The sequence below is a fragment of the Parasteatoda tepidariorum genome, chromosome 1, assembly GCF_982258835.1.
Source record: "Parasteatoda tepidariorum strain Cologne lab strain chromosome 1, Ptep-v5.0, whole genome shotgun sequence".
NCBI classification, from domain to species: Eukaryota; Metazoa; Arthropoda; class Arachnida; order Araneae; family Theridiidae; genus Parasteatoda; species Parasteatoda tepidariorum.
The window spans coordinates 42,838,416-42,851,910 of NC_141755.1; the positions used below are offsets into that span (position 1 = coordinate 42,838,416).

At 29.8% G+C, this 13,495-nt stretch overlaps 1 protein-coding gene across 2 annotated transcripts in view; it reads right to left on the minus strand.

Moving 5' to 3' along the window:
• Positions 1 to 13,495, minus strand: part of Iswi (nucleosome-remodeling ATPase imitation SWI) — a 38,181-nt gene that overhangs the window by 15,518 nt on the left and 9,168 nt on the right. For both annotated transcript variants that reach the window (XM_071179933.2, XM_087162545.1), the window contains 10 exons: positions 10,282 to 10,385; positions 9,344 to 9,444; positions 9,078 to 9,257; positions 7,219 to 7,374; positions 6,997 to 7,128; positions 5,383 to 5,451; positions 2,922 to 3,031; positions 2,424 to 2,560; positions 2,131 to 2,342; positions 32 to 184 (listed from right to left, as the gene is read on the minus strand). In XM_071179933.2, the coding sequence (XP_071036034.1) occupies positions 32 to 184; positions 2,131 to 2,342; positions 2,424 to 2,560; positions 2,922 to 3,031; positions 5,383 to 5,451; positions 6,997 to 7,128; positions 7,219 to 7,374; positions 9,078 to 9,257; positions 9,344 to 9,444; positions 10,282 to 10,385 (1,354 nt within the window). The remainder of the gene's footprint in view (positions 1 to 31; positions 185 to 2,130; positions 2,343 to 2,423; positions 2,561 to 2,921; positions 3,032 to 5,382; positions 5,452 to 6,996; positions 7,129 to 7,218; positions 7,375 to 9,077; positions 9,258 to 9,343; positions 9,445 to 10,281; positions 10,386 to 13,495) is intronic.

Here is a 13,495-nt window from a genome sequence, read left to right on the forward strand (position 1 = left end):
ATTATTAGGTCAACATATGAAAGAAACTCACCATAGCCTGCAAATCTACTTGTGGATTCCAGTCAGAATCAAACAGGATGACAATATCAGCAGTAGCTAAGTTAATACCCAAACCACCAGCTCTTGTACTCAACATAAATATGAATTTTTCACTGTTTGGCATGTTGAATTCATTTATTTGACGCTTTAAACAAAAAAACAAAAACCATTTTAGTATTTAAAAGTAAAAACAAAAAGCAGTAATATATCAATAAGTTTGAATAACAGACACACCTAATTTAAGTACCAATCTATGCCAACAGTTAAGTTTTTAAAGATGCACTAGCACAATTGTTATTTAAAATAAATTCATGAACCATAATTATGATGATAAATAATGAATTTTCATGTTTCGTAAGTGACCAAAATACCACATTTTCAATTTGAAAACTTAGGAGGGAAAAAAAGGTTGTAGCCTTTACATTTCCTTCTTTGGTAGTAAGCATAAATTTTAAATTGGTGACAATTTAAGTGCAGAAAAGAATATTTTTTAATAAGGAATATAATAGTCTGTTTGCGTAGGTGCTTGTGTTTGTCAAAAACAAATATGATCAAGGGTAAATATTTATCTCAAAATTTTTGATACACATTACTTTCTTTAAAGCCTTCAAAGAGCCTAAACAATAGACTGTCCAAATAGAATAAGTTCTATATTTTATAAATTTCCAATATTTAATACAAAATAAGTGAGGTTTTCCTTCCAGACATGACAAAAAATAAGGAGTTGGACTACCAACCTTTTTATTCCTGTAAATACAATAGCTATTATTATAAATCCACAGATTTCTGAATATTTCTCTCAAATCATTTTTCAACTTTTAAAGTAACAATCTTGATTATTTTCTAATAAGCGACCTAAAAACTTTTAATTTATTTTTGAAATCTTCACTATATGGAAATGTATTGAATTTTAAGGTAAAAAAATATTTTAACATATTATAATTTTGCATTTTACCAGATTTTTTTTTTTTAAAAATCTCAATTATTTCTCATACTAATTTATAAGAAAATTCTAAAATTAATGGTACATTGCAAAGTAAAAATAAAAAGATTGTCACATTTAGTAAATTAAAGTTGTGTAACTGTCTCTTCTGGTTCTAAATTCACTCTTTAAATGTCCATAAACTCAAATAAGCTTTTTGGTCTTTTAAAAAAAACATATTTGTCCTTTATAACCGTTTACAAATTGTTGTAACATAAAAAACAAACAAACAAACTGAAATGCTCAGCAGTACCTGTTAAGGAATGATGATAAAACCATGTCTACTTATGATTAAATCACACAAATACAACACATAAAAAAGGAGGCAATTAAATGTATGGTTTGAGATTGACGTGTTGTAACAAATAAAAATGCTTTTAAAATATCAAGATTTTAAAAAAATCTGCAAAAATCAGTAGCGACAATTAAAATTGATTGAAAAAAAATAATAGAATTACTGTGCAAAATAGTGTATACTTAAGTGCGCGATTTGAATTTCCAGTGTCATAATATAATAAACCTATAAAAAAAAAGTTTTTTTTTTGTGTTGAAAATTTTCTGGTACATATTTTTTGTCCAAAAGTAGTGTTTAGTCTGTTAACAAAGATATTATATTTTAAAAATTATTCAGTTGATAATACCCACTTTAAAAAACAATTTTGAGATGCAAGTTTTACTTTCTAAGAAATTTTTTTACTTCCAAAATGAAAGTTTTTTTTATGTTGTCTGGTCTCTTACTAACTTTTTAATGAATGAAGATCTATTAACTGCATAAGATGCTTGTTAAGCTAGCCGCACTAATATTTTTTCTTCACGAGTTCCTTTAACAAAAAATATATTTTTTCCATAAAATTTTAGATACGTTTTTTGAATAAGTACATTATGCATAATTCATTATGATCAAACATTTAAATATGTATATCTAAATTCATATTATTGAATGTATTTGGAAGGAAATTTTTTTTTTCCCAATAGATAATTACAATTAAAATATTTCACAAATCAAATTTTTAACTTTTGTTCATTGTAAAAATTAATAATAAAAAAAAACTTTAATAATTAGTATAAGGAATATTTAAACTTTGAATTGTGTGGAAAAATTATATTACCTCTCTATCTTCGTGGGGTGTCTGCCCATCCAAACGACAGTATGGATACTGACGCCATAAAACATAATCTTCTAAAATATCCAGCATTCTTGTCATTTGAGAGAAAATGAGTACTCTTGACCCCTGTTCACGTAATTTGGGCAGCAATTTATCCAATATAACCATCTTTCCACAGTTGTAAACAAGATGCTCATCAGTTGTGTATGGTGGTCCTTAAAAATCACAAAATAAGTTAAGCAAATGAAATGTAAGACATTCTTTTTAAAGCTCACTGAATATTAAAATCTGCATACCTGGTTCGGCTCCATCGAATAGATAGGGATGGTTACAACATTTACGAAGCTGCATTAGAATGTTCAGCAGCCGCATTTTGTCAACTTTTCCTGCACCATTGACAATATCAATATCTTTCATCAAAACTCTAGTATACCTAGCGATGAAAATGTAAAGAACAGTTATCACAGATATTACTTCAAAAAATATAAGATCAGTTGTAACTAACGTGAAAAAATCTGCACACTGTCATACATTAACCCTAACCAGACATACACCTGTGGACCTCTAAGCAATCTGTGACTTGTATGTCAATATCCCAGATGCACTGAGAAGCTCAAATAGTAGTATAAAAAATTTCTCAAATAACAAATCAAAACTATGAAACATTTACCATTTAGAATGGAGGAAATGATTGCTCATGGGAAATAACACAACCATATTTAAAGAAACAGGATAATAAGTATTACAATTAATGCAGGGAAAAAAATCATTGACTTGTACAAAAGAATACATACCATTCCCTTTGCATTTTGCTTAAACCAACATAAATCTTTATCTCTTTTTTAGGAGGCAGTTTTTTTTCTACTTCAGATTTCAAACGTCGTAGTAAGAAAGGCCTTAAAACCTGAGAACAATTTATGATGCATTCATTTACACTTGAAAATTAAATCAAAAAAGTAATTAAAATGATTAATTACTAAAACAATGCATAAATTATATATATTACAACATTAATCTTCTTAAAATAAAAGTTTGACAAGAAAAGCACAAATAAAATAGACAAGAAAATTAAATTAAAAAATACTTTGGTAAGCAATCTGTTAGGTTATTATAACATTAAAAATCATTATGTAATTATAGACATAGTTAGATAACAAAGACGCATGCGGACACGCCATGAACGGATACATTGGGTGATTGTCCAACTTTGTAGATACTTTTTAATATAAAAAAAAAAACTGCGAGCAAAAAAAAGTTTGCAATGGGTGGAATATGAAGCAGACAGCGTAATTAGGGTTTAGGCAAGGTAGAAGAAAGTCAGTGTTTAGTTGCACACATGCTGCTCCCAAAGAGAAAATATATAACTGCCACTTTAGTCTAAGGCTTAGTGACTCCATCGTTAGTGGTGGAGTCTACAACCAGCTGAACAACCATTTAATTCATCAAAGACAGTGAAGAGTTTTTCAATTAATTTAAAAACGGTGAACTGAATAAAATTATACAACATTTTAGAACAAAAACAGTTTTTGATTTCTATAACTTTTCACTTACTTCATTATGTATTAGTAATACCTATTAAGATATTCAAACAAGCAATAATCTGTTTCAATAGGGATTTTTTAAGGATACTTACTAAATTTTAGGGAATTTTCTAAAATGTACAAAAAAAAACAAGGGAATTTTTATTAAACCAGTAGAAAGAAGATGTGGAGTTTATTTTATAACCGTGTAAGTAATTTTCAGAGTGAAAGAAGCTAATAAAGGGTATATAGCAAAGTATATATATATACTATATAATTAAAGTATGTACAGTAGAGAACCAATTATCTGGGATGCTCGGGACCATCGCTATCCCGGATATCTGAATTTCCCGGTTTTCTGGATCGACCAAAAAGTGTCGTTAATCGATGTTTTATCGAACCCGAAGTACAAGGAAAAAGTGTAATGCATAAAGTAAGAGAAAAAAGAAAGGTACTCCTAACTTTAAAAAAAAAAAAAAAAATGGTAGAAATATAACATTTAAAAGAACAAAAAAATTTTGCAAGTTTAGACAAGTAAATCAAGTTTAAAAAATACAAAATTCTCATATTTACTTTTTAAAAATAATTACAACTCCTAAATTAAATAATATAAACAAAACCAATGATTAAATAACGCAATATATTTCATACCTAATTATACGGGGGAAACGATAAAATAAAAGGAAAACTTATTAATCTCAATAAAAACACTTGAAAATTATCGAACCGAAACGATAGTTAAAAAAGGCACTAGCATAAATATTAAAACCCGAAACAAGGCAAGATCAACGGAATTCAAAAAAAAAAAAACCTAATGATAAAATGTATGAATAAAAAGAATGAATTAATTTATTGAGTGCGAAATTTATCGCGAAAAGAAAGAAAATATCAAACATAGTGGAATCAGAAAAACAAAACTGCAATCTGCTTCATAAAATAATCCTATGTTTAAAATAATAAACAATTCTCCTTTTATTTTATTTTTTTGTTGATAAAAACAAGATTTTTAATTACAGCAGATGTGATTCCACACCAAGAAAAACTTGTAATTGATACCGCACTTCCAAAGAATAAGAATTTATTCAAAAGAAAAAGATTTTATTTTTATTAGTCGATGTCAAATAAATATATTTTTCTCTTTTCTTTTTCTGTTCACTGATATGCATGCAATGCATTTTCCCCACCCCCCTCGTAAATCAAGCAGAAAACGAAATCAGCATGCCACACCCTTGAGTTTGATTGACGGCCTAAAGGAAAAAATAAAACATTCCTCCCTTCCCTGCCTTCAAGGTCACGGAGGAAATGACGTTTCTCTGGGTAAACGGGGAAAAAAATCTTCCCCTTACTTACATTTTCCTTTACTCAACTTCAAGGATGAGTCCAATTTCCGCTTTTTTCGTTCTAGTTTAAAATGGCGGGAAATTCGAGCAAAATTTCCCCCGGTTTTCTGGTTTCCCGGTTATCTGGATACCGGATAAATGGTTCTCTACTGTATTAGTACAAATAGAAGTTTAGCAATTCTTAAGTAATTTGATTAAAATAAAACTATACTTAAGATTACTTAAATAGAAATGCTCTGCTTGTGCAAAGATTGATATAGATGTAAAACTTTTCACACAAAATAATCTTTGAAATAGGGAACTTAGTCTATAATCAGACAAATTAAGCTTAGGCACAAAAAATACACAAGTTTATGAGACACATATAGAGTATTTTATTGAAAATAATAACTTACTGCATGCAATCTCTCCACAAGTGAAGTATCTCCAAGACAATTATTTGTATTAAACCAGGCATCAAAATCCTTAAAAAGAAATTAGTTCAACTTAGTAAACTGTAAATAAACTAAATTATATATGTATGGTCAATATATTATATTGTGGGAACACAAAAACACTTTAAAATATTAGATAAGTTAAGATCCCCTATATTTGATTGGACAAGTAAATTTTTTTCATAAAATAACTCAAGAGTACTGAAATTTCTAAAAATGGATAAGGAAACTTGTGGATGGTTCCCCAGATCAAACATTTAGAATTGTATTTTTTAAAATCTTTATTTCATCAAAAAGGCATGAAAATGATGAAGATTTGTTATTGACTATCTTAAACCCAGATGGAAAACTTAATTAATGAATGTATCTCAAGTTCAAGCATTGCGGTACTAATCTACACATAAAACAATGTATTAATGATGGGCGGGTATGGGCCTCTTACACCAGAAAATATCATTAAATAACAGTGAATTGATGTAGTGGCAGAACACAGGAAAGCACAACTCCTTTAGAAACATATTCATTTGATGATTGTGACATGTGAATGAAGTACAAATGATTAAGATTAAAAGATAATATAATCATAACTACACATAACATAGTCTCATGCCAGAGAACAGACTCTTCCTTTGGAAAGATTTTACACAGTAGCTTTTACAAACAAAGGGAGAGTTCAGATTAAATCTTGGCCTTTTAAACATCGAAATTTGGAGTCATTGACTAATTACAAGATACGGGGCATCTGGCACAGATTATTTTACAGGTAGATAAAAAGTTGAGTAGTAACTGGCTTCTGGGAGGAAAACACTGTCTCACAAGCATGGTTTGTCACCACTAGAGATGAACGAGACTTTTACAACATCATCCAATGACTTAGCAAGAGATAAACAATGAGCATAGTTTCGGTCCAAGTATCATCAATATTTTAAATAATTAACACTATTGGCTTCTCAGTGACATGATGTTATTAGTGCAGAAGAGAGTGGAAAAGGGAGACAAAACTTTTCTTGAGGAAAAAAAATAAGATAATATGCAGTTTGTCCTTTTAATTCTCAGAAAGGTTGGCGGGGAGGGTGCAGGAGATGCAAACGGAAATCACGAATCAACCTATGATATGTCCATAATTCATTACACTTTGCCACAGTTTTTAAAACATCGTTCTTAGAATGTAAACACAGAAGAATTTTGAGAGTCCTCTCATCTCTAGGAATACTAGCAGAAAAGAAGAATTTCAACAGTATAACAGTTGTTTGGCAATTAATTTTATTATTATTTCGTATTTAAGGCAGCCACAAACAAAAGAGTGAAATAATGAATTTTTTGAGAGATATAGGGCTTAGAATTCATTGAAAATCAATGTTGTTTAAAACATTTATTTATTCAAAATTATGTTCTCCTGACCTTTTTTTTCCCTTCTAATCTCATTTTCCTGGCGCTTACGAACTGCGCATATATAATACATTAGAATCAATATTAGATTTGGTTTTATAACCCTCTTGCTTAATCAACTATAGGCATATCAATGTCTGGTCTAATCTGATTTAAAAAGCAAGTAATAGTAAGCAAGTAACTTACTTCTGAAGAGTTAAACACATCAGGTAGTAAAAAGTTCAGAAGAGCCCACAGCTCATGGAGATTATTTTGCAATGGGGTACCTGTTAGCAGTAAGCGATTGGTGGATTTGAATTCTCTAACAAACTCAGAAAGCTGAAAATAAAAAGGAAAAAAAAATTATATTTAAGATTATTTGTTAAAAATAAATAATAAATAGCACATTCACCAATTTCCTATTTTTACCTTTGATTTTTCATTTTTGATACGATGAGCTTCATCTATAACTATATAGCGCCAGTTAAATCTTTTCAATGTTCCTTTTTCTCTGATGATCATTTCATAAGAAGTTATACACACATCCCAGTCACCAGGATTTAAGACATCTCTGATGAATACATTCTGGAATGTAATAAAATTAAATTGACTAAAAAAAGAGTAAAAGTAAATATGCGCCTTAAAATTTAATGACCATTATTATTCAATATTGAAATACTGCATGATAAAAATCTACATCAAATTGTGATAATAGTTAAGAGTGGACTTAAACAGGGTAATAATACATTTGAAATTGAAAATAATTTCTTCCGAAACAAATAAAATGATGCCAAGCCTAAAAAGTTCACTTCATATTTAAAGTAAATACTAACACATGAAAAAGTAAGGGAATTATAAAAAAACAAACGAAAGTATTGTATAGTGGAAAAAAAGATTTCTTAGAACTAACCATTAGTTTTTAAGAGATAGCACTATTGATTTGAGATATCTAAACTATCTTAACTGAATGGGTTTTGGGTATATAGCAAATAGTTTAAATTTAGCAGCTGATGCAGAAACGTAATTTTTTAAAAATTTGTGTTTCAATAAACATGAATTTAAAGGTAGGAGAATTAATTTTCTTGTAGGAAAATTAATTTAGGTTTTTTTCCTTCTTTTTAGTATAATTAAAGAGTCCTAAAAACTCAGCCACAAATTAGGTAAAATAGGTAACTTTCATATTTGTTTTTTGATCCTGATTACAATTTCCAATAGATAAAAAAAAAGGTCAATTCTAGCCGATTTGCTTGTAAATCCACATGATTGACATTTTCACATGGTTTTTTAAACTCTGATATTTTAATACGTTATTACGATCTGCAAATTTTGAATTTGGGTAATAACCCTTCGACACATGCTGGCCGGCCTGTGTAGGGGGAAGGGAACTGTACTTGCATCAAAAAGGTTCTGGGTTCGAATCCCGGGCAAGGCATGGATGTTCTTTCCTGCTCTGTACTATCTGTCCTCACTGTGGCGACGTTGGCCCACCTAATATGGTGTCCCTGAAAGAGAGGCCAACAAAATCGCCCCGTATATGCTTGAATTGACGGATGTTAACACAGGTGGGCATCGGAAGAAAAAACAAAACTTTTTGACACATTCGATTTTGAACGATTCCATCATAAAGTCATGTCATTAGCTCTTGTTTTTGAGCTTTTCCACAACGCTTTTCAATTTCAATATGAACTGATAACTGATTTTGGTAATTTGGGATTATCCTGTTGACCATTTTTGCCAAACCTGATATTATAACCAAAAGGTAGCTTTTGTGCCAATAACTGCAACCAACCCAAAACACTTAGAATCGTATTTAAACAAATTTATGTGGCAGCGACTGTAGAACTTTTTGTTTGGGCTTTAAAAGTTATCAAGGATTTGTGGCTGTCGAAATGATTTGTAATATATATGGTTAGATTCAAGCATAATTCAATGTGCAATTATAAAAAAAATAGGTTTTTATTTTATTTTGGTGCGTTGACAGGTTGACGGCATGATCTTAAAGTACAAGTTGATGGAATAATCTCGAAGTACCCTGATTTTTGAAAACAAATTGGGCCAAGCTCTTTTGGAGTAGCTTTGGTACTATTCAAAAAAAAAAAAATAAAAAAATAAAATTTTGGAGCAAGCTGGGGCACAAATTTCTTTTTGGAGTGATTTGTACAGCTGCTGCCAACTTGCTAGTGTCTTGGAAGAAATAGGATTCTTGCGGACAAAATATCACTCTTTAACGTAAGTAAAATGGTATAAAAATAGTAATTAAAGAAAAAAAAATGCAGCTATAACCATACCCTTGTATTTTGGTCACCAATAAGACAAACTGCCTTCAATGATGGACACCACCTTTCAAATTCATTCCTCCAATTAGCAAGTGTGGATTTAGGCACAATAACCATATGAGGACCATCGCAATTACGATAATGTTTCATATAACCAAGAAGGGAGATAGTTTGCAAGGTTTTACCTAAACCCTAAAAAAAAAAAAAAAAAAAAACGTAAGAACTATTTATTGACATAATGGAAAAATTAAGATTATAATTTTAATAAATATATTTACCATTTCATCAGCTAAAATTCCATTAATACCATGTTCATATAAGGAGATCATCCAATTTAAACCTCTGACTTGGTAATCACGAAGCTCACCATTAGCAATATCTAAAATAAATGTATAATAAGCAAAGGGTTATTACCATTTCAGAAAGAGTAGAAATAACAAATCAAGATTTTTACAGCGAATATTTTAAATATCTTGATTTATATATATTAAAAAAAGAAACTGCTCTGTGTTAAGACCTATGCTGGTATAATTCTTTCAAGCGATAAATTATTTTCACACGTTTTAGAAACTTTCTCAGAAAACAGCTTGTTTACTTTTGAAAAAAGAAATGCTATAAAAATGCTTTTAAACCATTTAAAACCTATCAGTTTCATATTAGAATTACAAATTTTTGTTGATATTTCTTACAAATTTTTGAAAATGAATCAAAATGATTATTAAACTTGTTATATGCATATGATAAAAGTCTTTGCATAAATTAACAAAACAGTTTAGTTAAAAATACCTTGACCAAAATGAATTGAGATAAATTGCACCCATATTTGCATGAAATCGATTGAGAAGCTAACCCATTAAATATACTTTCAATAATTGTGTTCAATGACTATTTATATTTCTAAGTTATTGAATTTGAAGTATTGACATTACAAAACTAATTAATTTAAAAAAGAAATGCCCTCCTGATCTAAATAATAGAAAGAATACCAAAATGTCTATTTTCATTGAAATAAATATATACTTTATTATCAAAAACAACAATAAAAAACAAAATACATTAATCCTTTAAATATGTTTTATAAAATCGAAGCTATTAACCTCTGAGTACTGTCAGTTTAAGTTTATCTCCCCTCTCAAAATTTTGTTAAAAAACATATTTACAATTAAATGTTTTTATTTACTAGTCTACAAAAACGGTTTAAAATAAACAAAATTACATGATGGTGATGCTTCAAAACGAATGACAGCTTTGGAGCTCTTTTTTGTAGCATTTGTCAGTAGTTCTTCATCTTCTTCTTGTTCTGTCATACGATGGCGATGGCTAAAATAAACAAGAATGATTAATTCTGGTATAACAAAACTTAAATTGCATTGCATAAAACCACTTCCCAAAACGCTAATAGTGAAAAGATTTAAGTATGCTATTTAATCCCTACTAATTTGATGTTTAAATTGACTATTTAATATTAACATATATTAATTTAATTGAAAACATTAAGAGGGCTGATGGGATAATTTCGACTTTTTCCAACTACTTACACTATATTTGAACATGCAGATAAAGATTACATTCTTTTTTTTTTTTTTTTTTTTTTTTAACATTTCTCCAACCTTCAAATGTATGGATCAGCAAAGGTCATTGCAGAATATGTAATGAAAAAAAAAATGAAAACAAATTAAATATCCCTACCGGATAACATCGTAATTTACACGACCTTACAATTCTGAGTTACCGTTTTACTCAACAAAATGTTATGTAAGAGGGCTTTTTTTTTTTTTTTTTTACACAAATCAATTCTGTATACATTATTTTCAATTTGAAAATGATAACAAAAAAACACTTTTTTAAATCTTGACTAATCATTTTATTATGCAATTGTTTTAAAACATACTTATACTCATTCATAATTACAAAATTCACTTTCTAGATTAATAAAATAAATTAACATTAAGATTTAACCTGTGCTTAAGGTGCTCCATGTTGCACCATCATAGGCAGTCTACATGTTGTACCAGCCGTAAGCAAAAGGTTAATAAACAATCATTGCTTTAAATGTTTGTAAGTAGCAGACATAGCTGCTTTTAAGAATCATTTATCGAAGGCCTGCCCCTAACAACATCCAATTTGAGTGGTTTTGGTAATTAGAACGTCCTCTAGTGACAAAGAATTTCTAAACTGTGTTAATTTTTTTTTTAAAAAATCAATGATGAATACCTTTTCCCATTCAGCATTGCTGTGTGGCCTGCTTAAAATAGCCACTATGATTTTTGCTATCCAACTTAATTACGCACGGAAAGCTTCAGAATATGATTCTAAAAATATCTGATTGTAAAATTTAGGAGGTATTGTTACAAACTTTAAAACAAAATCAAGCAGCAACCCACGTGCACCAAATCGTCACAACACATCAACCAACAAAGTTGAGTGGCATAAATAGCCATATGTTATTTTAACATGCTTGCCAACTTTTAAAACTTAATTAAAAAATATTACTTTACACACACATTATGATAAATAATTGACAGAATTCATGTTATTAATACAAATTATCTTTTCAATCTGCTAAATCAAATTTCAGTTCATAGAAAATGTACAAAATTAGATAAAATATCAAAATTTAAGAACACAATAACTACTTTGCTACACCACAATATCAGTACTGACAGTGAATTGCAATGTATGTTTTGTAAATCGCGACGGTATGAACAGTTAATGATAGGATCAGAAAAGAGCACAAATTAATTAGTCAGATCACAGCAGATACATGAATCTTTTATTGCAAATTGCATTGCCTTATTTGTATATCATTTTAACAAAAAAGGAATGAATGACTGTCTTTGACTACAAAATTTAAAAGCTTATGGAACGAAAATTAAGGACTATCTGTATAAAAAGAAGCTGTGTCACACAATCAGTTTTGTTGAATTATCTGTGTATTATGATTGTGACCCCAACCAATAACAAACTTGCTTTCCCTCCTTAAACTGGGCATATGTTGCAAACTGATATTTGTGGTATAGGTGTGTACCTAATACTGATTAAGTAATAATCATTGATTATCAGTTATTGCCATGCATAAAACATAAGTTCGACAAAAAAATCTTATTTTCAAGTAGTCTGAAATTCAACCTTCTTTAAATTGCTCTTTTTAATTGGGCAATGATGAAGTACAACAGATTAAATTACAATTTCGGAAAAGTGTTGAACTCAAACAAGTGAAATTTCCAGTTGTTTAGTCAATACATAAAAAAAGCATGACCTCCTATTGCTCAAATTACACCTTTGCCAATATATTCATTCACTGCTTTGAGAAATGGAACTAAAACACACTAATGCAAGAAAAAAGTGTCACAATTCTAAATAGTATGCATGCAAATGAGTCTGCTTAAGACAGCATAGAAGTGGACTAGCACCTAAGGAAACGTGGCTTAGATAAAATAACAAGGAAATAAAACTTGTTGGTTGCACTCAAATTACAGCTTTAGAATTTATTTTTGCGCTTGTGTAAGAGCTAGGAATTGGAGGATTTTCACAGCACATATCCTAATTGATCGAGTTTAGTTCATAAATTAATACATAATCAACCTTTCAACACTGCAATGAGTAATGAGATATCCTAGAAACAGATTTCACTTAATATGTATTTAGGTAATTATGTTGTTGTCATGCATTGACTGTTGTAATGCCTGTAATTCTTTTAGTATAAATTCCTTTGCTTCTGATACTGTTTTAATTGCTTCTTTAAATGGTTTTGACAAATTCCTACACAATCCAGAAATATTTTCATTTAAGCAACCAGTTAAAGCCTCAAAACAATTCGTTAATTACACTTTATATTTTTGCAGATTTATTTTTAAAGATGGATGAGGTATCAATTTAGGTTAATGCAGGTGCCCATCCACAATGTACAGTAGATGGCTACCATTTCACTACAAGTATATATTAGGGTTCATACAGAGATCAGAAGAAGAAATCTAAGGAGTCCAAAATTTTAAGGACTTATTTATGTTATATCGCTGGGCTTTGCTTTAAAAGCCAGACATCATAATGTATGTGAATGTATAATCAAGTATTTTGGAAATGAAGAAAAACTATGTTTTATATTAGGGTATTAAATCTCTGGAAGCAGGTTAAGGTATTATTTCAACCTGGAGCAGGTAATGTTTGTTTTCCCTAAATCCCTTTCATTAATTATTTATTCCCTGTTTTCAAGTTCTCTTTTTCCCGCTCTGACGTACGAGCGAACCACCAATAGGTAGTAGCTATAGCTGTGACGAAATAATGTCGTCATCGAACCTGTGCAGCGTGGACGGTGTGGCGCGTGATCTACGAAGGGAGAGTTTTTTTTTTCTTCTCTCTCTTAGCTTCCCGAGGTGATGGTCGTGACTGGCGCCTGCAGGGTCCGAATCAAGTTAACGCGGCGGGACGGA